General features: G+C 54.0%; 1 protein-coding gene across 1 annotated transcript in view; it reads right to left on the bottom strand.

Moving 5' to 3' along the window:
• Window positions 1–24,018, bottom strand: part of AJAP1 (adherens junctions associated protein 1) — a 113,921-nt gene that overhangs the window by 5,096 nt on the left and 84,807 nt on the right. Inside the window, exons 3-5 of the mRNA XM_057709774.1 lie at window positions 6,195–6,282; window positions 3,755–3,997; window positions 1,862–1,994 (exon numbers count right to left, since the gene is read on the bottom strand). Of these exons, the coding sequence (XP_057565757.1) occupies window positions 1,922–1,994; window positions 3,755–3,997; window positions 6,195–6,282 (404 nt within the window). The 3' untranslated portion in view covers window positions 1,862–1,921. The remainder of the gene's footprint in view (window positions 1–1,861; window positions 1,995–3,754; window positions 3,998–6,194; window positions 6,283–24,018) is intronic.

Here is a 24,018-nt window from a genome sequence, read left to right as displayed (position 1 = left end):
CCCTGGAGCCAGGTGGCCTGGGGTCACATGGCCCCACCACTTACAATACGACTGACCCCAGGCAAGTCACTTCACCTCCCCGGGCCTCAGTTTCCCACCTGTAAGATGGATTACTGAGAAGACCGAATGAGTCTAGACGTCAAGAGTGCTCCTGTAAGCTGCCACGTGAGTGTCCCGTTCGGGAAGTGTCTGCACTCCGCCCGGGGAGGGGGCTACCTGGACTGGAAGGTGTGTCCCCCTCTAGGCCTGCGGGCCTGCAGCTCTTGGAGGAAGAGGGCAGAGGTCTTTGACGTGCACGGCCAGCATCTCCCGGGTCAATGTCTTCTGCGTTTATGCATCTTTGAAATCCCGACAGAGATGCTGGCACCCACCTAGCTGCCCTGCAGAGGCCTCACCAGGCAGGCAGGAGCTCCACACCTAACAGGCAGGCTCCCCATCGCGAGCCTGGTTGGAACTCCAAAGGGAGCTTGTCTGTGGCCTTAAAGAGGGGTCACATCCAGGCAGACAGAAGCACAGGCTTCTGACGGATGAGCCGTGTCCAGGGCATCTAGGCCTTGATGTCGGGGAAAGACCTCATCTTGCCTGCCTGGCCTGCACTTCTCAGCAAAGACCTTTGGGAGGGGGTCACTTTCCCTTTTAATCTCATTACATTCCTTCACCCATTGGCTGAACAGTGCTAAGTGGGTCGTGTTGGCTTCAGAACAGGACGTGAGGGCTGGAGATTTGATTTGGAGCAAAGATGCAATTCACTAGGGCTGGTATTAGGAACCGATTGGTTCATGCCTGCTTCTCAAAGCAGCGGAGCCCCCAACCCCAGCTAAGTGCTGCAAGCAGAGGCCTCTGAGGGTCCCGTGTGCACCCCAAGAAGACACCTCCCTGGCTCTGGGCCCTCTCCCGACTCTGACAACGGCATTTCCCACTCCGTCCCTGTATCAGAAGATCAGCACAAGTAAGAAAACACATTTTCAAATGTCGATAGCCCTAGAAATTGGGTTCCCTGCTCCTGGAAGGGATCTAGTGTCACATTTAGAAGGAATATCTGGGGGAAATGTGGCCATTTCTGTGGATGAGCAAGTTGTCATCTTTTGAAAAATCTAGCATCAGAAGAGCAAAAGAAAAAAACAAAAACCCTGGTCGCCTCTATTGCCTGCGTACCCAGAATGTGCAGTCACGAGGGCGAGATGCTCTTCCCCCCAGCAGCCCGTGTGTTCGAGAGATTCAGCACAGAAGAAGGCAATTTAATGTTAGCATTAAAGTCAATATCATTGAAAGCAAACCAAATGTTCCTATCCAGCAGAGCGTGGAAAATTCATCCTGTTTTGGTACCGGTCCCTGGCTTCAAATTAGTAGATGTCTCAAGTCTTCACTTTCTTTCTTTATCATTTTCTTTCTTATCTCTTATTTTTATATTTCAAAATTGTATTCTAATTCCACTCTGTGTTCTCCCCCCACCCCCATGTAAAGACGTGATGGAGGCGTGACATCTGCTCGCTTGGCTGGGGCCCTGCTCTCTTCTCATTGCGCGAAACGAGAGGTGTACTTGTAGCTCGTTTCCAGAACTGGGGTTTCCTGCCCTACGGGCCATTCTGGCGGATGGAATGGCACTGACAGAAACGGCCAGGGTGCCGAGACGAGGTTCCTGAGTCTGTTACTCCCTCCCACCGGGACGTGGGGGCCTTTCTAACGAGTGCAGCAGAGAGACCACAAGCCCAGCCCTCTGGTTTCCATCCAGAACTGTGATGCCCTTGGAATTCCACCTGCCATGTCCAGAAGGGCTCCCAGTTATCCCAGAGGGGAGACAGGGGTGGGGAAGTGGGGAGCAAGGGAAAATGGATGAAGGTCCAATAAAAGAGGTACGTACCATGAAACAGACACATGGCGTCTGCCCTGCCCCCAGGAGGTAAAAAAAGACTTCGGCCAGTCAGCAGGAGATTTCAAACCATTTCTCAGACACAAAGGCCACGGGAATAAGATGCCGATCAGAAGAAGAGGGTCTGTGGCAAGCGGAGAAACGGGCTCGCGAGGGCTGGTACACAACACCCAACAGGCAGGCCCGGCTCAGACCTGCAGCTGAAAACTGGCTTCTCGAATCGAAAAGGATCCCAGGGAGGTGATGCTCAGCCTGGACCCACTGGCCTCCCCTCCCTATGCCGGCCAGCGCTCCCTTCCATCTTGCAAGGCCTCAGAGGACACACAGCCCAAGGGGTCCACACACAGCAGGAAGATGGTACCATGGCCCACCGTGGCATCATCTCCAGATTTCAGTTTTTGATTTTCTGGACAAGTGCAAAGCTCAGGGTCTCCGCCTCTGAAGGCAGAGATTCCACCCACTTTACTGCACATTCTAGAGAGGGTGGGGCCCGATGCCTAAAATCCCCCTCTCCACCACCAGGTATTTCATCCCCTTTGAGACTGTGCTACCATTTCCCAAGGCCAGTGAGACCAACAGAGCACCACCTTTGGCCCCAAAGCAAGGACCTCCTCCATCCGGTGCTTCCATGCCAGCCAGCTGTGCCCACCCCACACTAGGCAGGGCTCTCCCATGATACAGGGGCAGAGAGAGACACAGAAAAACACCAAGACCCATCCACTCCCTCCCCCTCCTTCCCCCAAAGCCTGAAGCACTGGGTGCCCAGGATGTATATCCAAACAGGCACCTATGCATTCAGTGAAATGGTTTGAAAATCCTTTTGCCAATTCTTTGTGTACTTGGCCCTCTGGAATGCTGGGGTGCAACCCACCAGCTCCCAAATGTTGTCAAGTAAAAGCAAAGTCGTTTAGAAGCACAGTCCTAAGGTTTCTGCCCTCCACCCTTCTCCTCTAGCGAAGAAGAAGCTCAAACAGACCACACGGCTGAGTCCGGCGTGGAGACACAAGGAGAGGAGCAGCTGGAAGGTGTTTAAGGAACACCCACTTGCTCTCACGGCCAGGACGAGGCCACAACTACACGCACTGCAGCTGAAGGTCCCTCCAAATCTCCTCGACCAGGATTCCGGGAGGAGCCCCGCAGGGGACCTTGGGCAGTGTCCCTAGCCTCCACTCCCGCTGCTGACCACAGGCCCCTCAGGTCAGCCTGGTGTCCACCTCATTTCTTCCTAAGATCTTTAAGTTCTTGGAGAATTTTGGTTTTTTGTTTTTTGTTTTTGATTTACAAAAGGATGCATGAGTCCATGCTCACTTTAAAAAAGTAGCTTATTGATGTTTTAATCTAATTCCTATAAACCTTCAGAAGCTGACTCAAGGGTTTTTTAAATATTCCCAGGGATGGTTTTAGAGGCATGTCTTCTTTGAAGGATTACATGTGATTCATGAAAAAGAGCCTTTAGTAACCAGGAGTCTGGTTGGTATTTGATATTTTTGCATGATTTGCTGCTGATGTTTTCGTGACCGGGATTCAGAGATATTGACCGGGGTGGGACGATCACGCTCTGTTGGTATTTGGGAGGCCTGAGACTACGACTCTGGCTTTGGACTCTGGACAATGCTGTCCGCTCAGCCTCCTCCATGGGGGATCCAGGGCCAGTCAAGACAAGTCCGTCCACCGGCCAAGTGCAGGGTCTGGATGTGAAACCTGGCTGCTGGAGGTCGAAGTCCCGTTTTACATCTACGCTGCCCCTCTTGTCTTATCTCAGCAAATTCTCTGCCTGCCTTTGCTTGGTCCGTCATGAAGAAATGGGAAGGTCACCCGACACCCATCCACAGCCCCGGCATCCCCAGGAGGGGGCGGCCAGGTCTGGCCCAAGCCTGCGCTTACCGGTTCCCATTAAACGTGGATTTGTACTCCCCGGCCGGGTGCAGCGTCTCGTCGGTGTACACAGGCACGGACGCCCGGACACACTCGTGCGAACACTGGAGGGTCTCGTTGTAGGCGGTGAAGATGTCTAGGCTGCTGGGCACCCGGGCGGACGTGAAGTCCGTCAGGTTCTGGCAGCTCTCCTCCTGGTGGTTCGCCTTCCGCTGGTGGCTGTTCCTGCGAGGGTTCCCGCTCTGGGCGCAGCTAGAGGAGAGAGAGGTCAGGGTGGGGGTGGGGGTGGGGGAGGGCAGATGCCGAGACCCACAGACATCTCCAGCGCTTAAACGGTGGAAACTTCATCTCCAGGCGTTAATTATACATCATTTAATATTAAACGGTAATTCCCAGCCTCTTCAGAAAGACCAACCGCAATCAAGCAATCAGCTCTTTTTAAAAAAAAATAAAATAAAATTTGAATTTTAGATGGGGCCATTATTGCAGGGAGGATTAGGAGGTAAGGGGCTGAGCTGTGTGACTGGATATCGGAGGCCACGCTCGGCCAAAGAATGTCAGCCGGAGAGAGGCGCTGACTCAGTTTCCCCAGGAACGCCTGGATGGGATGGAAATTGCGATGGGTGCCCACGGGGAAGGCTTTCTGCACAGGTCGGGATGGCCGTTGTCCATTTGGAATGGACCATGTAATTATCTTTGGGGAGAGTTAGAACTGGGGAGCCCGTGTCCTCAGCCCCTCCTCTGCCCAGGCTCACAAGCTAGAGACCAGATCATCCAGGTTTATGGAGAGAACTGCGCTTTGTGTCCCGTGGGTAGCTGCCTTCATTCCCTGTTCTTCTGAACCACAGAGGCTGTGGGACACTGTGTAGACCAGATACGGGGGTCCCATCCTTTTTGGCCAAAGGATTTGATGGAGAAGGTGTACAGGGGCCCCTCCCGGCCCCCAGAGGTCACATCTATGGCAAGTTCACAAGGATGGAAAGAAGTGCCATCCTCCCGGAGGAGGCCGAGGAGGAGGAGATGGGGGGATCTCATCAGGGCACCAGTTCTCCTACTCTCCCCGCTTCACACTCAGAGCCTTTGCAGAGCCAGGGGGCTGCAAGGCGTAGGGGTTCACGAGCCCCTCTCCCCGGAAGTTGTGTTAATTCCCTGCCTTGTCTTCCCAATGGGAGCAACTCTGACTGCTTGGTGGGGAAGACCCACCCACAGATGAAGGTGAGAAGATGGATGTGGAAGCTAGGGGACACCACACCCCCCCGCAGAGTCATGGAATCCCTCATCCACCCTCCTGGGTTGTCCTTCCCAAAGGACTCTTTGTGGGTTTGCTGCAAACCCAAACGTGTGGGAAAACCAAGAGGAAGCCTGCCCGCTTTTAACAAAGTCACAGAGTCCGCGGCCTCCTTTGGGGGAAGGACTCTCCCTCACCAAGATGGCCAGTGGGCTGGGACAGCTGAGCTTCACGTGGTCCAGGGCTCTGGAGCCCTTTCTCTGGCTGGCCGGCCCTGCCCAAGATGCCCCACTGCAGCTGAATGTCATCCTCACCATCTGCCCCAGAAAACGCCCTGGGTCCTGGGACAGCCAGCCATCAGCATCTCCGAGGCCTGGCTGCTCTGTTCCGGGGTGGTGCCACCCCCTCCCCATCCTCCCTCATCCTGGAGATGGGCTTTCTCTTGCATTTCCTCTTGTTTCTGTTACCTGGAGGCTCTGGGGCAGCTCCCTCCCATCAGCCCGCCTGATTTCCACCAGGTTAGCAGGAGGATGATTTGGGTGTATGACTCTGTGAGGACCTTTCAGCTGCGATGTTAAAAGGAGCCTCGTTTGCTGGAGAAGTAACTGCAGGCAGGAAGGGCCCTGAGAGTCGTGGGAGCAGCGGGGTCAGCCAGCAGCTCCCCGATTTTCCCAGGGGTGTAGCAGGTGTGTACACCCAGCAAGGCCAGCCTCAAAGTAGGCCAATTTCCAGGAGGAAATAGGCAAAGACAAGCTGCCTGGAGCAAAGCAGTAACCTAGTTCAGCAGACACAGAGAGGCTGCGAGAGGAAGGCGGGAGACAGAAGAGGCTGGGACAGCCCAGGACAGCGAGGGAGTGTCGGGGACCCCACCCGGGCTGCTGGCAGGAAATCAGGAAAAACGTGCTGGGAGGGTGACAGTCAAAGGGGCACTGGGATCCGAGGGATGGGCTTTGGGAACAGGACACCTGCTGCCTGAGGAACTAGGTCAAGGAGCACCCCCCCGCCCCCCGCCCCGCCACCGGCCGGCCAAGCTGCCTGGAGCAAAGGTGAGCGGGTTGAGCAGGGCAGGAGCTGCGCGGCATTCTCCATCCCAAACAGAGACACAATTCCCTGGGCTGTGAGCCGAGACCGCGTTTGAACAGTAAGGACCTTTCTGTGCGCACTTCCCCGGGGATCCCCACTGACCCCCGTTTCCAGGCCAGAAGGCCCAAGGATCCTTACCAGTTTTTTAAGACAAGAGTTGTAATCAGAGCAGCTATGACCATGATGAGGGAGACGGTGATGGTGATGATCTGATGGACCGCCAAACCTGGAAACAGAGAAAGGGGGAGGGGCCGTGAAACCAGGGGCATGAGATGAAGGTGCCCAGGAAGGGGGGGTGCGCTGACCTGTCCCATCAACCAGGCTCTGAACCCCGGGTCCCGTCATGTGTGCACATCCTGGCAGGCGGCCCGCGTTGACAGGGCCTCATGGGACCAGGTCAGGCACCCGGTGTCTCCTGCCCACGTTCAGGTGCTGCCAGATGCCATGGGCACCAGGGCTGCTCTCACCCAGAGCCCATGAAGGGAGGCCCCTGCCCGGCCTCTCTCAGTCCCTGAGCCGTGATCCAGCCCCTGGGCAGCTGTGTCCTTTCTTGCACCTGCCGAGCCCTTCGCTTGGCGCAGGCAAGCTCTGTCACCCCTCCTTTCTCTCCCCACAACCTGGGTAAGTTCTGCTCCTCCAGTCTAGGAACCAGGGCAGCTGGCCTGCAAGAGGGAGCAGGGTTTGGCCAGACCCAGGAGGAGCCAGGAGGAGCCAGGATGGCCCAGGATTTACTGGGAAGGTGGGGAAGAGGGACAGGTATGTTGACAGTCTTGTAGACTCAGGCACTGGGGAGCATCTTCCCCTTTCCAGAATTCTTTCCAAGAAGTTCACTGCCAGAGGAGCTTCCAGGGAATAAAAGGTCCAGGCCCAGCAGGTGATGCTTCCCGAAGCCCCAGAGGAGGACCTGCAGTCCGGCCACTCGGCCACATCTCTGCTTTTGTGTGTTTAACGGTGGGGGGAAGAGGCAGTGGAAACATCAGAACAGGGACAGCACGACGGGCCGCTCCAGGAGCAGGGCAGCCACAGCCCCGGTCGAGAGCGCTCTGTGAACCCCACACAAGGACCAGGAGGCCAGAGGATGGGAATTCTCTCCGTACTCTCCCTCTGCCCCACCTCCACCCCCCGAATCACCTTCCATCAACCACAGACTCAGGGGGAGGGAGAAGAGAGAGGCTGGCAACATCTCTGGTCCCCTCTCTGGCTAGGTCCCTCCTGACAAATCATCTGTTACATCCTTCCTGGGACACGGACACTAGGGCTGAATCTGTTGGTCACTGAGGCCGCCTGGAGGGTCCTGGGCCGGGGCCCCGCCCTCCTCCCATCAGCAAGAACCACACCTGAGGAGCTGGGGGCTACAGGCTGTGAGGGGCTCTGCAGAGACCCCTGCAGGTGGCAGCACCGTGCCCCTGGGAGGGCTGACTCCCCGCCTTCTTTCACCTCCGCCATTTGAGCATCTGTCTCTCTCCACTCCTGACGTCCACGCGCAGAGGCCTACCCATCACACCTGCAGACCCAGCGGGTCCTGGGGTGAGAACACTGTGTGTGCATGGTCCAGCGGGGAGGGTTTCAGAGTGTAAGATTTTTCTGGCGGCCTCTCAAGGACACAGCCTCACAAACAGATGTTACCTCTCTACCGAATACAATCCTCATGGGGGGAATTGCTAATAAATGATTCAACGCTGGCATGACCAGAAAACAAGCCTTCTCTTCCTGGCTGCCTCTCTTCCAGGCTATTCTGTTTGTCCCGGGGGATTCCCTTCCTAAGCCCACGGGATAAGCACCACTCTGAAAACTGGAGAAAATCCATGAATGCCTTGGGCCTCCATCCATTCATTCTTTTATCCATTGACTCAATAATCATTTATTGAGCACCTACAGCACGCCAGGCAGTGCCAGTTTTAACTAGCTCAGCTGTGGTGCCCGCCCTCAGGAACAGATGCTCTGGTGCCCATTTTTTAAAGTGGCAGAATTCACTGTTGGTTCTGGCCAATGGCTTCCCATGCACCTGGGCCCAATACGTGGCATGTACTATAAATTTCTGCGCCAGCTTGCTTTCCCTCTAGGACTGCCAAATCAGCCTGCCAATGGGGCTAAAAGCTAGTTATGCCAATAGGGACCACTGTCAATCTCACCAACAATGAAGTGTCCAGGACTTCCCTGGTAGCCCAGTGATTAAGAATCCACCTGCCAATGCAGGAGACACAGGTTCCATCCCTGGTCTGGGAAGATCCCACCTGCCGTGGAGCAACTAAACCCATGTGCCACAACCACTGAGCCTGCGCTCTAGAGCCCGTGAGCCACAACTACTGAGCCCATGTGCCACAACTACTGAAGCCTGTGTGCCTAGAGCCTGTGCTCCACAACAAAAGAAGACACCACAATGAGAAGCCTGCGCACCCCAACAAAGAGTAGCCCCCGCTTGCCACAACTAGAGAAAGCCCACAGCAATGGGTGCAGCAACAAAGACCAAATGCAGCCAAAAACAAATAAATAAATAATAAAATAAAATAAAATACATCTTTAAAAAAACCAAAGAAAAAAACCAATGAAGTGTCCACCTGCCTCAGTAATCTCTATGTATTCACCAACTTCCCCAAGACCCAACTCAGACTTTGTTGGCAGAGGGAGGTTGAAATGCATGTCCAGTTTAATGGACAACCAGGAAAGATGGCTGGTCACTCCTCCCACACCCTCCATCTAAACAATCCTGGTCCAGTCAAGAGATGGCCATACTGTCATGAAGAGTATGTGCTCATCTTGTGTCTGCGCCTCCTGTGATGAGAAGGAGGCTAGTGATGGTGGTGATGGTGGTGATGATGGTGATGATGGTGACGATGATGGCGGTGATGGTGGTGGTGATGGTGGTGGTGGTGATGGTGGTGGTGATGGTGGTGATGATGTTGGTGGTGATGGTGGTGATGGTGATGGTGGTGATGGTGGTGATGGTGGTGATGATGGTGGTGGTGATGGTGGTGATGATGGTGGTGATCATGGTGGTGGTGGTGGTGATGGTGGTGATGGTGGTGATGATGGTGGTGATGATGGTGGTGGTGATGGTGATGGTGATGATGGTGGTGATGGTGGTGGTGCTGGTGCTGGTGGTGGTGGTGATGATGGTGGTGGTGATGGTGGTGGTGGTGATGGTGGTGGTGGTGGTGATGGTGGTGATCGTGGTGGTGATGGTGATAGAGAAGGCGATGGTGATGGTAATGACGTTGCTGGTGATGACGGTGATCACAAGTACACTCAACAAGTATTAGCAGTTGTCAGGTAAGTATTATTCCATTTATTCCTGGCAACAACCCTCAAAGGTAGATACTGTCATCATAAATTATGGAAGTGAAAATCATCTGGGCAAATTTGTATAAATTCCTTGGATCACACAGAATCTACTGCCTCCAAAGCCCATACTAAGAGCAGTGGTATTACATGATTTTGAGCTCAGATTTGTTCATCTCAGTTTTGGCTTGATGTGGGGTCCTTGCATCTTCCAAGGCAGAAGCTGGCAACTCTACCCTCTACATCCCTGGGGGGAATAATATTTCTCAATTATGGAGGCTGGTGTTTGAGCCTAACCACCCCTTCCATGGACAGACTTCTTAAGGAGTGCTCTAGGCCCATACCAAATGCCTCGCTGCCATCTTGGCAGGTCACACCCCAAACTCCACGGCAAGAACTAAGCCTTTGTTCTTGGACTAAACCTGTCATCAGGAGAATTCAACATCAATGGAGTGTGAAAGAGCACACTGAATGGGAGTGAGCCAACAGGAGTAGTAGGGATTGGTTCAACTTCAGGCCAAACCCAGCTGGAGGTACTGAGAGTTCCCTTACAAGAGCAAGGCACTGTGTGGTCCATGCCCCAATGTCTGCAGGGCCAGAGGAGGCCCAGGCCACCACTGGATTTTGATCTCTCATCTTCTTACCAAGAGAATTCTTCTGTTGGGTTGAGTATTTGCAGTGACCACAGTCCTTGGAAGGGAAGAGTTCCATGACCAGCTGTATCTTAGATGATTAATCTCCTCCCAGCCTTCTGTGGGTGAGGATGGGGAGGCATTGGTTCTCTTCTTCTGGTGGACAGAAGAAACTGAGGCCCAAAGGGGAAAACAATTGGCTCAAGGGATGCCACCTCACTGACAACTGAAAGAACAGAAGCCCGACCCTTTGCCTGAGGTTCTCATGGTCTTTGAGCCCCTTAAGAAAGAGCCAAATCTCCATCATCTCTATATCCACCCCTACCCACCCCCTGACACACCCATACTGCCTGACACAGTACCTTACAACAGAAGGTGTGGGACATATTATGAAATTGATACCTGAAAAGTAGAGAATAAAACACTAGGGGAAAGGGGAGAAAGGTAATGACATAATTCCAATGCTTGCCTTGTTCTGAAGGCCCTTCTCTTGCCTTCTGTGTGAAATTTCTCCATAGGACTTGCCAAGTTAAAATTTGGAAAAAATGATATGTAGGTTAATAACCAGCTAGGATCATCTGGGTGGAAATACAACAATAATATAACGGCTGTGCTCTCCGGGAAGACTTCTCTACGCCTGTCTTCACACCCGTGATCAATTTAATCCACCGCTCATCCTGCAGGGCCAGGATGCAAGGCAAGGCAATCCTCCACTCCCGAGTCCAGGGAAAATTAAACGCCAGACTCCAAACAAACAAACCTGCAACCATATTCTTGGTAATAAAACTGGTTAGAGGCAAACTCCTCACTGCTCCTCGTGTGCTTTGCTTGCAAAGCAAACAGCCTTGTGCCTCCACGCCTGGCCCATGGGTTCTGATGGGTCACTGGGCCCAGGCATATGGAATTGATGGCTGTAAGAAGACCCCACACACCCCACTGTCATGACGGTTGAACAAGGGCTGGGCCTTCTGACATGTGGTAAGAATACTGTTTGTAGGAAGCAGATTAGAAGATGGAAACCCCATAAGGATGCCTCATCTTTTCCTCTCTTTGGGAGGGAGCTCCTAAGGAGATAATGGAACCACTCATGAGACGTTGGGTAGTGTTTCAGGCTTCCCGGGTGGTGCAGTGGTTGAGAATCTGTCTGCCAAGGCAGGGGACATGGGTTCAAACCCTGGTCTGTGAATATCCCACGTGCCGCAGAGCAACTAAGCCCATGAGCCACAACTACTGAGTCTGTGCTCTAGAGCCTGTGCACCACAACTACTGAGCCCATGTGCCACAACTACTGAAGCCCATGTGCCTAGAGCCCGTGCTCTGCAATAAAAGAAGCCTCCGCAATGAGAAGCCCGCTCACCACAATGAAGAGTAGCCCCTGCTCACCACAACTAGAGAAAGCCCGTGCGCAGCAATGAAGACCCAACTCAGCCAATAAATAAATTAATTAATTAAAAAAAAAAGAAGTTGGGTAGTGTTTCAAGCATCTATCCCATCATTAAGGCCTCCCCAAATGCCAAGAGTTGTTTCCTCATCTGTGTACATCCCTTAAGTCTGTGTGGGTCCTGCAAAGGCAAACCTTGACATAAAGGGCCAGACAGTAACTCTTTTAGGCTTTGCGGGTAGTATGGGCTCTGTTACAACTTCTCAACCCAGCATAAGAGCAGCCGTGGATGCTATGCAAACCAATGGGTGTGGCTGTGTGCCAATAAAACTTCATTTACAAAAACAGGCAACGGCCAGATTTGGCACATGGGGTGTAGTTTGCAGACCCTGATTTAGGTGAATAGCTGAAGGTGGCGTGGCTTGTCAATTAAAGAGACATATACAATCTACTTTGCATGGCTGGTTAAAGCTGGGGCTCAAATTGCAAACTTCTGGTTCTGTAGCACCTTCCTTCTCTATCATCAAAGGTCTACAGTCTTCTGAGACCTTCACTGGCCACTGTTAAGGTGATTTTAAAGACAGCCAAGACTCTGTCTTTCAAGTGGGGCCAGAACAACCATCAGTGGGCAGCTTCGCCCTACAGGGTGTGTCCACGTGAAACCAGCTTGAGAACAGATCACTCTGTGTGATGCAGTTCAACAGGATTCTTGATTTTTTGGAGACTGAAGATTAGGGAGAATCTTACCAATTGAACCCCTCCAATGGCCCTCGGAAATAATTCAGCCATGTGTCTATCTCAATTTTTCCATTAGGGTTGAAAAGAAACCACGTCGTGTAAAAGACAATAAGAACCTACTGTACAGCACAGGGAACTCTACTCAGTGCCCTATAATGACCTACATGGGAAAAGACTCTAAAAAAGAGTGGATATATGTATATGTATAACTGATTCACTTTGCTGCACACTCGAAACTAACACAACGTCGTAAATCAACTCTACTCCAATAAAAATTAATTAAAAAATAAAAGAATGTTCAGATCATAGAATCCTTGCATTGAGAGAGACCTTACCCCACTGGTCTGCTGACAGGGCTTTCCCTGCCACAAATGACACTGTTATTAGGAGGGCATCCTCCCAACTTCTCTCCTTCCTGAATAATGTCAACACTCACACCTTCAGCAATGTTTCTTCTGGTCAGGGCCCTGGTGCTCATTAAATAACGCAGGCAGGAACATCTGTGCCATAAACCTTAGTGACCCTGGGCAAGGCCATCCTTGAACAGCCTCTACGCCTACTGTTGGGGGAGTTGACAAGGATGTCACCTTAAGGGAACGTGCACTCTAGACACCTAAGAAAGGGAAAAACCAAAACAAAACACCCACTTTCTCCTCTCCACCTCCCAAGGTCAACATTGAATCCATCTTCAAACTCTTTGCCATTCAGACATGGCCCCAGAGAGGGGAGCAAGCTGTGTGGAGAATCCTGCTTCCCTGTCCTGACAGGTGTGATTGTTCCTGCTAATTTAGGGGCTCTTTCTGCTCCTGGTAATTGGCACTGTATACTAATGTGCTGGGAATCAGCTGCCACGCAGATAATGAAAAATTATACCCAGAATAATGGACGACGACAGATGGATGGCCAAGCGCTGCATCAATCAATAGAGCTTTTATGGTTATATTTGTGGTGGTTTGTAATAAGATCAGGCCCCGAAGATTGATGGGGAAATTGGTAATCCATCTCTGGGTCTGGACACGTTTCTTATTAAACGGAGCTGAATCAACTTTCCAGGGCAGGAGCCAGCCCCTGCAGGACCTTCCTTCCAGCCCTGTAGGATGGTGTGGCTTGGCTCACCTGGTGGGACCCTGGGATGGAGGCAGGAGCAACGGCCCTGGAATTGAGGCAAAGAGATGGCACTTCTGGGTTTATAGCGGCTCATTTACAAAGCAGGGCTCTCGTGCGCCTGCATTATGGAAACAAAGACCCAGTGACAAGTGCATCCAAGGATGTCTGTCTCCAGGGGTTGGACAGGTGACAGCGGGTGCCCACACTGCCAATTTCACTGCAAAGAGGCCATTCCTTTTCCGTAAACACCGCAAAATGCTGTCTGCACAAGACATCTTTGACAGACGGTCCCTGGGATCACAGCGAAGCTCGCAGCATCCACAGGAAAACAGGCGAGAGGCTGGCCCCACTGAACTGAGGAAGAGGATCGCCAAGGATGAGGCTCTTTCGGAGGCAGTTGGCCACGGAGCGGGGCGGGGGGCAGGCTGCTGAGGGAAAATGTACCCTCTGGAACTGGGGTGTTCACAGAAACACAAGGCCACCTGCTTGGTGGCGGGGACACAAAGGCACATCAAGCCTTCCACGGGGTGAGAGACAGAGATGCTTAGAGCTAAGACTCTGCTGAGATGACGTGTCCTCCCATCGGAAGTCCCTCCAGCCCAGGGCAGGACGTCAGTGTAGAGAACACAGGCTCACCCAGGAAACAGCTGTGCTGACACCTCAAGGAATCACCCTGTAAGGACCTCAGAGCCAGGCTGCCGCAGCAGACCTCAGCCAAGGACGTCTGGCCATATCAGGAGACACAGGGGATGGGGGTGGTTCCATTGGCATCTAGTGGGTAGAGACCAAAGATACCAGCAGACATCCTACAACGGACAGGGTGGCCCCATAAGAAAGATCTGGACCCAAATGTCAATGGTGCTGAGGCTGTCTGCCAACAGGGGGAATGTGTGAACAACAAGAAACAGGCGCCCACCTCTCAAACCCACCTCACATCATCTGAACTTAATCCTTAGGACACCATCATGGAAGTAGCATGAGGTTGGCGGGTCAGAAACACTCCAAGATGTCACTCTCTGTGGCTGCAATGTGAGAAATGTGGTCCTTTCCCTGTGATGCACCCCTCTTCTCCCTCCAGCCCTGCCCTCCCTAATAGCAGAGATGGGGCTGGGGGCGGGGGTGCAGGGACTGACTCCATCCATGCAGCGACGTGACTCTTGTTGGCAGTGATGCCACCGGTGGATCTCAGTGCATCAGTTCACGTGCAGCTCAGTACCACCCCCTGAAGTGGGCAAAAAGATGCTCCCCATTTCCACGGGGAGGTTGCAGAGTGCGCCCGGGAGGTCCCCAAGACCACCCTCGGGTTTAATAATTCCCTAGAAGGACCCACAGCGTTGACCAAAGCTGTTACAGTCCAGTTTCGGTTTATTACAATTAAAGCCTACAGACTGAAATCAGCAACGGGAAGAGTCCAGGAGAAACCGGGACCTTCCAGCCGTCCTGCCAGTGGCGACAAGAACAGCACTGATGCCTCCCAGTGACCACGGTGACGACACACACGAGGTATGGCCAGCCAGAGAAGCTCCCCTGAGCCTGGGCATCCAGTCTTGGTCGAGGCTTGGTCATGTCCACATGGTCGACCTCCCACGTGGCTGGCCTTGGTCTCCAGCCCGGACACAGCAGCCCAAGACCCCCACCGTAAATCCCCTTGTTAGCATAGACTACGTGTCTGGTCCGAGGCCCCAGGTACACAAAAACTGTCTTCCCAGGCAGGACATTCCAAGGGCTGAGGGGTGACCTCTGGGGCGGGTGGGGGGGTGGGGGGTGTCAAGAACTTTCAAGCTTAACCCTTTATGCACACACAGCTGAGACTCAGCAAACATGGGACTTGAACTGAAGCAGGCTTGCTGCTGGGCCTGTGCCTTCAGCTGCTCCTCTGTGCAACCCGCTGGAGAACAGTGGTCCTTCCTCTCTACACGTGGAGTCCTGGTCCTGGGATGATGACATGCGCTCTGCTGTCTACAGGCTCCAAAAAGGACTTGAAGTTGGACGACGTCCCCTGGCATTAACTCCCATCTCCGGGCTGGCCTCATCTGGAGGCAAGTTCCTCAGTTGAGAACTTCCTTTGCTTTTGGAGACTTGCACTTGAGGACCCAGAGCTGCAGATGGGGAGATGGAAGGAGCCTGGGGCCTAGCACGCTCACACGGCGGTCAGGTGCGGTCAGGTGCAGACCCCAGCGGGTGCACCTGGCTACCTTCACGCTGCTCAGCACCGACTTCTCGTCCAAATCCCAGCTCGGTCCCCTCTCAGCCCGCAGGGCATGCGCTGCCCGTTCAGACCTGGGATCAGAGGGAGGGTGGGATGTGGGGCACACAGAGCTTGGGAGACTCCACGTGTGGGCAGCAGGGTTTGCTCCATGTTATGGGTTGAACTGAGTCCCCCACAAATGCAGACATCGAAGCCCTGACCCCCACTGCCCCAGAACGTGACCTTGTTTGGAAATAGGGTCGTTGCAGACGTAATTAGTTAAGATGCGGTCGTGCTGGAGGAGGGTGGCCCCTAATCCGATATGCCTGGTGTCCTTGTAAACAGGGGACTTTTGGACACAGACACACATGGGGAGAAGACCAGAGAGAAGCTGCCACACGCCAAGGATCTGCCAGAATTCGGGAGAGAGCCTGGGACGGATGCTTCCCCGGCCCCTTCGGAGGGAGCACAGCCCTGCCGACACCGGCCTCGACTTCTGGCCTCCTGAACAGCGAGAGGATAAACTCTGTTGTTTCAGCCCACAGTCCGTGAGGCTGTGTCACGGGGGCCCCAGGCGGTGACTTCACTTTCTGAGCTTTGTGACACTCAGGCAGGCCAGGGGGTCAGTTAGGGTTTAGAGGCCCAGAGCCCTCACCCCGCATGTGCAAAATCACGGTCCCCGTCACAGCTGACCTCAGAGCCACGGTCTCTTTTCCTTTTTCACCTCCCCCCTCCCCCGCCACGCCCTTCAGGCAGTCCTCCACCAGGCCATCACACGCGGAGGGGGCTGTGCGCATTTCACCGGCCCCGAGACAGCCGACACCAGGACAGGTGGCTTGGGCCCTCTGTAGCGGATTGAACAGTACCCCCCCGCCCCCCGCCACCTAGAATCCATGTCTACCCAGAACCTCAGAATGTGACCTTATTTGGAAATCGGGTCTTTACAGATCTAAGTAATTATCAGTACTTAAGGATCCGTGGATGATGTTATCCTAGATTCAGGGCGGGCCCTCAGCCCAACGGCTGGTACCCTTACAAGGCGCACAGGAGAAGAGGACACAGAGAGAACAGAGGAGAAACCCATGTGAAGACAGAGGCAGAGGTCAGAGGGACGCGGCCACACGCCGAGGAACTGCGGCCACCGGGAGCTGGAGCATACGAGGAGGGATCCTCCCCGGAGCCTCTGGAGGGAGCGAGCCCTGCAGACACCTTGACGTCGGCTCCTGCCCTCCAGAGCTTTGAGAACACATTTCTATTATTTGACGCCCCCAGTCTGTGCCCCAGGACACAGATACACTCGCTTTGCCTCAGTTTCCTCATTTGCAAAAAAAGATGCCAAGGAAGGTTTATTCAGAGGATACAGGCAGTCATTAGACACTGCATCCGAGGACAGGCACCGTCCCTGGGAGGCTGGGAGGCGGGTCCTCAGCGGCCCTGCTTCTCCTGTCCCCGCGGACACAGATTCCCTCCGGTGGTGGTAAGTGCATATCCTGACTCAGCCGGCCTCCCACCCTAGGGGCTGAGATCCTGCCTCACGCCTGCTCCTGGGGACACGGAAGCTACACTTGGCGTAGCAAGGCCTTGGAGCAGGGGTCAGAAAACTGGGCCGCATCCAGCCCACTGTCTGACGTTGTAAATAAAGTTTTATTGGCACAGGGTCACATCCATTCATTTACATATTGTCTGAGGCTGCCTTTGTGCTCTGACGGCAGAAATGAGCCGTGTGGCCCAAAAGCCTAAACTATTTCCTGCGTGGCCCTTTACGAGGTTTGGGACCCCTGCCCTTGGGGACAGCACCAGGGTGCGTGTAGCATGACTGGGGGGGTGGGCAGCTGGGGAGATTGCGGGGGGGGCCTCCGTGACCATGTCCACCCTTATCTCACATGCCTTTCCCACTGCATGACCACACAGGTCGGTGGGTAGAGCCACAGGGCCGCCGCTTTCAGAAAGCGGCAAAGTCTCAGGAGGGTTTCTGAGCTGGCTTTAGCAGCTCTGCGCAAGGGTCTCCCGCAGAAGCCAGCCCTGTCCACCTGGCCGCTCAGACCCACAGTCAGTGAGCAGCAGGGACCAGGACGAGGAAGGGGCCAGAAATGAGTCCCCAGCCTGGGGCCCTGGCCACCCCAGACGCGGGGGTCAGATCTGCTCCTTCAGGGGCCGCCAGTCCCCGAAGGAAATGCAAACCAGGCAGAGGGGGTGGGGCCTGAAACTTCCAGGCAGCGTGCCCATCAGGGCTTCAGAAGTGTGTCACCGTCCTCACCTGTCGCGTGTTGTTTGCTGATCCCCCCAGAGCATGTGGGCTCCTGTGCATACACACGTGCACACACACACACACACACACACACACTGAATTTATCGCTTATCTTATTGACGAACAGAAGCAGCTGATATCCAGCCCTGAGCTCAGCAGCCAATGTGGAAATGACCCATTTCCTTCGCTGAGCTCCAACAGCATTTGAATATTTCAACAAAGGATGGCAGGCTGGGGAAGGGGCTGGTGGGGGGCAGCCGGTATTGCCTGATGCTAGAGGTGAGGGGGAAGGGCTGGGGAGGGACACACAGGCTGCGCCCACCAGCCCGAGCTTCCGAGAGCACAGGGCCTTCTGCTCTCAGGGTGGCACGGTCCCCAGCCCCTGCAGCCGGAGCTCTGGGTCCCACATGTCAGCTGCAAAGTCTGTGACCGGATTCCTCACCAGCGGAACCAGCACCCACCATCAGGACGGAGTCTATATTTAGCCCCAAAGTGGTGAATGGCTCGACCCTGTAAGCAAACAGTGAGGCCTGACCGCCCCCCCTTGGAGCTACCCTTGTGGTGCCACCTGCCCGTTCCTGTCCTGCAGGGCATGTGCCCAGCGCTGCCAGGCTCCAGACCAGGAGGCTGTGCACAGTAGGTGTGCAGGCGACAGTGGCTCCCATCCTGGTGATCGTGACCCTGGAGTCTGGGCAGAGGCTCAGGCTGCCTTCCTGGCACAGGACAGGGCTGGGCGTGCCGGCTCAGAGCGCAGCCCAGAGCAGACTCCCCGTAAACAAGTTCCAAGTAAACAGAAGGACCAGTGCTGCATCCTTATCAGAAAGCCCCAGGGGGGCAGGGAAAGGTGGGGGAGGGATAAATTAGTAATTTGGGATTAACATATACACACTCCTATACATAAAATAGATAACCAACGAGGATCTGCTATACAGCACAGGGAACTATACTCAATATCTAATGACCTATAAGAGAAAAGAATCTGAAAAAGAATATATGTACACATGTGTATACCTGAATCACTTTGCTGTACACTTGAAACTAACACAACATTGTAAATCAACTATACTGAAAGAGAGAAAGAAAGAAAGAAAGAAAGAAAGAAAGAAAGAAAGAAAGAAAGAAAGAAAAGGAGAGAGAAGAAAGAAAGAAAGAGAGAGAGAGAAAGGAAGGAAGGAAGGAAGGAAGGAAGGAAGGAAAGAAGGAAGGAAGGAAGGGAGGAAGAAAAAGAAAGAAAAACAAAGGCAAACCCCGTTCCCACTGAGGGTCCAATCCCAGAGGCCTTTGTTCTGCTAATCTTTTTATTCAAGGCTCTCTTTTAAAATACATTCCCTGTGCCCCAGACACCTCTCCAAATCAGACAGACAGGGCCCAGACTGTGGGGTATTTACATCCCTGCGCTGTGTGCCCTCGTCCCCTCCCTATTTTCAGTGATGTTTCAGCGTGTTGACCATGACCCAGGACAGACGTGCCTGGCTGGCGGCTCCATCCGAGAGAAGCAGGCCTGAGGGTGACTCCGCAGTCGACAGGCAGAGACCAGGCAGAGGACAGAGTGAGTGGTTCTCGGACGCCGGCCGGGTACCGGAAGGGGATTCAGCAAAACCAGCCAGAAGGCCCCACTCTGGTCAGCGCGTCACAGGTAAAGATGATCACAGGCCAGCAACAGATACAAGAGTGAACTCCACCATGTTTGGACCTGGTTGGACCTGTGTTCCGACCTCAGCTCTGTTGCTCTGAAGGTTGCAGGTGACCCACTAGCATGGTGCCCCTTGCAGAGTGGGTGCAGCCGCTTCTCCCACCCAGGGTCTTGGGTAGAGGAGAGAGCATGGCTGGGACTGGGCTCTGAGAACGTGATTTCACATGGAAGCTGCCCGCTGACTCCTGCATCCTCGGGGGTCACTGACGAGAAGGCCTTTTGCACTCAGGCTGTGATGGGAGGGGCGCTGTCATCGAGCAGTGGTACGTGATGTGCCCTTTGACGAGCAAGGCAGGACGGGTCCCTGACTCTGTGCTTTGCCTGCAGGACCTCAAATGGGCACCGTGCAGGGTCTGACCATCCCCCAACGAGATAGAATGGAAGGGTGACACCTCGTCTGCAGACGGTCCCTGCTAGAGAGAAAAGTGCCACGTGTCCATTCAGGGGCTGTTTATTGAGGACCTACTACATGCAGGCACGGGGCTGGACACTAAGCTGCATTGGGGACAAAAGCAGGTGTGTCCCCGCCCTGAGCAGTCAGGGCCTGAGGGAGCAGGTACCGCCAAAGATGCTCAGAAATAACTGTGTGTCACCTCTGTGACAAAGGTTCCAATGACAAGAGGTACCGTGAGGACCTGACGTGAGCCAACCCAGGAGGGTGGGGAGAGGGTCCCTGAGAGACTGAGACCTTAGACTAGCCCCTCAGCTGTGATGTCACCACAGTGGCCCCAAGTGTTCCCCCTTCCCTCCACCTTCATCACTTGGACTGCTCCTGCCACCCCCAGCCCCTGATACGGTGATCTGCCCCAGCTCTCACCTCTGGGCTGGGCTAGTAAGGCAGCAGAGGCTGGACATGGGCTTGTGTGTGAGGTTGGCTCTTCTGCATGCTTCCGTTGCCATGGGAACATGCCCAGGCCACCACTAGGGGATAGGACACAGGTGGAGTAGAGCTGACAGTCTCGATCGTGGGAAGGAAGCCAGCCCAGGTCAGCAGAAAAAGCAACCCCAGCCGGCGAGGAGCAAACCCCAGGGATTTCCTGGTACGGTTGCATCCCCCAAGGTTTGGTGCTGTTTGTTATGTGGCATCTCTAGGGCCATGGCTAACTGATACACTAGGTGAAGAGGGCAGGGGGTGGTTCTTCCCAGGAAAGAGAAGGAACTGCATGGGTGAACGTCAGAGTGGGACTTCCTGGGAGGCCTTGTGGCAGGAGGGCTCCACGGACACAGTGATGAAGGGAGATCACAGCTCCCGGAGGGGCGTGGTGGTTTCCTGTCCAGAACTCAGAGAGCCGGTCATCTGAGATGCCACATCTAATGCTCCCAACCTCACACACTGGATCACATCCCTGACCACTACTCACACGTGAGCCTTGGGCTTTTGCTTTAGGAATGCCAGGCTCTGACACATGGAATGACGGGCAGGAATGTGGGACAGATGGAGTTTGATTGCCTTGGTAGAGAGAGAAGGGTTAGGGAGGGGACCGTGGGCCTCCTGAAGGCAGACCACCTTGCAGGGTCCACGCTGCCTTCCCCAAAGACCCTTCTCAGAGTTCAGGAAAACAAGAGTTCTGTGCACGCAGCTCAGGCCCCTCCTAGACATTTGTGACGCATGGGCTCGAGCACCCTCCAGAAAAGACGCTACTCTCAGAAGGCTGGTTTAACCCAGCCCTCCCCAGACGCTGTGGCATCTGCCTCTCCTCCCCCAGAACATATGCGTCTGAGCCTCGGGGGAAACTAAGTGTCCGTGGAGCTCGACACAACGTGGGCTCAGGAGAGGAGCAGGCACCCCCGTCTCTAAATCTGCTCACTTCCTGCTCCACCCTCGGCCGTCAACAAACGTGCGTGGATGGAGACAAGGAGCTCAGTGTGGGGATCGCTGATCCAGGAGGGGCGATCCTTGGTGCCTAGCCTTGGCAGGGACGAGCCTCTGCTCTGGAGATTAAAAAGCCAGGGAAGAGCTGTCCGGGATTCCTGTCCACGACAAACCCGCCCAGAGCATCCAGGGCTCAGGGTCCCGGGCTCCGAGCCACACAGCCATGCCTTCAGCCCTGGCTGAGCTGCTTTCTGTCGGCTTCTCCTGGTTGGGGGCCCTGCCATGGCCACTGCTCTATTTCTACATTGAGAGTCACCCGATCACTGCTGTAGGGGAAAAAAACCCCATCTGTGACAGCCTTTCTTCGCCTTCTAAGCCAAACCTCCAGGGTTAAACTGAGCCCGAGGGGCAGCGTGGGAGGGTCTGGCCCAGGCTCCTTGGAGCCCTGTGCTAAGCTTGCAGAGTCCAGAGGCCCAGCTGGCTGTCAGCTCTGCCTTCAGAATCCACTGACAGTGTCAACGGAGCCGGCGGGAGAGAGATGGTTATCCGCAGGTTCCATTAAAACCTCTGTGTAGCTGGAAAGTTTGGGGAAATTGCGATGCAGTTTTGATGAGGGCGTTGGTGGGGGGTGGCATTAGAGAGCAGGGGAAAGGCAAGCACTCCCAGCACCAGCTGCCCACTTCTGACAGGCTTCCCGGTGGGGAATATCCTTAGATCCAATAGCCACTGCTGCCGTCTTTATGCTGCTAACTACCACTTTGTTAAAGCAGTAAACAGAGAGCCGCATTTAAAAGGTCCCGATACCACCATCTGCACCCAGCAGCCCTGCTTGGTCATCCCGCGGACCTCAGGTGGTGGTCTGATCCCCCTCCTCCCACCAGGATGACAGCAGGCAGTGCTGGGACTGTACGGCCGGGAGGGGCACTAGGAGAGAACCACACCCACCGGAGGCAGAGCCACCTGCCCATCCTGCTGGGAGGCATCTGCCCCAGGTGGGACTGGGCCTCCCTCTGCATCTTGTCCCCGTGAGGTTGCTGCAAGGTCAGGACATAAAGAGTCCAGGCAGCGATGGGTTTGGGACCAGCCCCCATGATTGATGCCAGGGTTGCAGGGAGGAAGGCCTGAGGGTGGGAGGCCCAGGGTAGGGGAGGAAGAAGGAAACCGATGGAAAACAGTGGCTCTTAGTTTGCTCTGGGGTCCCAGCAAACATTCTAACCCATGTTCTCAAGACAGGCCTTCAAAGCACAAGCCTGAGACCCCGTCAGAGAGAACAAGCAGAAACAGAAAAATGATCAAGTTCAGTCTGGGAAGTCAGAAGCCAGGAATTTCCTGTGAGTTCAGAGAACAAAGAAGGCATTATCCTCCCACCCCCCCAGATGACAGCTGTTGGGAATCAAGGAGGCATCTGCGGGCTGCAGACCCAGAGACGGAGGCTGAAACCTTCCAAGAAGGATGGCCTTCCAGAAAGATGGAAACCTGGCTTCCAGTCTCACGATTGCAACCTCGCTGCCTGAGGAACAGCTTCTAAGCAGGAGTCTGCAGACTCTTCCTGCAAAGGGCCGGACCTTAAAGTTCAGGCCTCACGGTGCACACAGCCTGCATCGCAACCACTCGCCTCCACCACTGGAGCTCAGAAGCTGCCGCAGACCAACGCAAGCGGACAGGTGGGCTGTGTCCAAAGAAACACTGGACACTGACTTTCAAATTTCAAATAATTTTCACAAGTTAAGAAATATTTTGATTTTTTCAACCATTTTTTATACATTAAAAAAGGTGTAGAGAAAGAAAGCCCATTCTCAGCTGCCATAAAGTACAGAAGCAGAAAAGAGGCAGGGTTGGGTCCACAGGCTGTAGTTTGGCAACTTCTGGTCTAGAGCCTCAAGTGACCTCTGTAGCTTTTCAGACACAATGTCCAGCACCTAACACGAGATTACCAGACACACCAGGGGACAGAACCTAATGAACAGAAACCAAGAGAGAAAAGCAAAATAGAAAAAAATAGTCTCCTAGAATATCCAAGTTTTGGAGTTATCAGGCACCAAGTTTCAACTAACAGTGACTAATCTCTTTTATTAAAGAAAACAGATTATGAGGTGAAGCATTTCAGGAGAAAACTGAGATAAATCCTAGCATCTTATATACAAAGAACGCATATGAATAATTTATATATTTATGTATGAATAATGCACATGAATTTTTTTGGAAGAAAACAGAATCTATTCCTGCTAATTCCTGCGTGATTGACCTTGGGCAGTTCTTGCTCCCTTTTGGGGTCCCAGTTTTTCCCCATCTGTGTGGCGGGAACTAGGCCTCCATCGTGGCCCCCATCCAAATGTTCATCTGAGTCTTGACATTGTACCTTCTAGGGGGTCGAGAAGGATGAAGGAGGTGGCTCTTGGGTCCCCACTTCTGTTCACGCTGTACTGTCCTCTTTCACCCTGTTCTCTATACTGGAGATATGAGATTTTGCCTAAAAGCACTTTGAAAATTTTGGGTTGATTAGTGCACAAGAGGCTTCCCAGCAGCAAAGATGTAAGATTCTGTGAAAGGAGGAGACACGTGATCTTCAGAGGCAGGGATGGGATGATCAGGAAAGGCCGCAGAAGGGGACATGTTGGGGAGGCCAGAACGAAGGCTGTGTGGCCAAGAAGCCCTCCTCAGGTCACAGTTGGCAGGAAGTCTGTGCATAGGGCACAAGAGCCCTGGGCAGAACAGGACCCACTGGCACCCCTGCATCAGGAGGTGTCATCCCCAAGCTTTGCAAGGCCCCCCTCTCCCCCGAGGACCCAGCCTTTGTCTCACGCCTTGAATTCCACCCTTTAGCTCTGGGTCTTTGACAGGCAAACCCTCCTCGGAAGACTGACCACTCCGGCACGGGGAGTG

This window comes from Hippopotamus amphibius, chromosome 1 (genome assembly GCF_030028045.1).
Source record: "Hippopotamus amphibius kiboko isolate mHipAmp2 chromosome 1, mHipAmp2.hap2, whole genome shotgun sequence".
In the NCBI taxonomy this organism is placed as follows: domain Eukaryota; kingdom Metazoa; phylum Chordata; class Mammalia; order Artiodactyla; family Hippopotamidae; genus Hippopotamus; species Hippopotamus amphibius.
The sequence above is the reverse complement of the archived record's forward strand: the minus strand, read 5'-3'. Positions and strand labels throughout refer to the sequence as shown.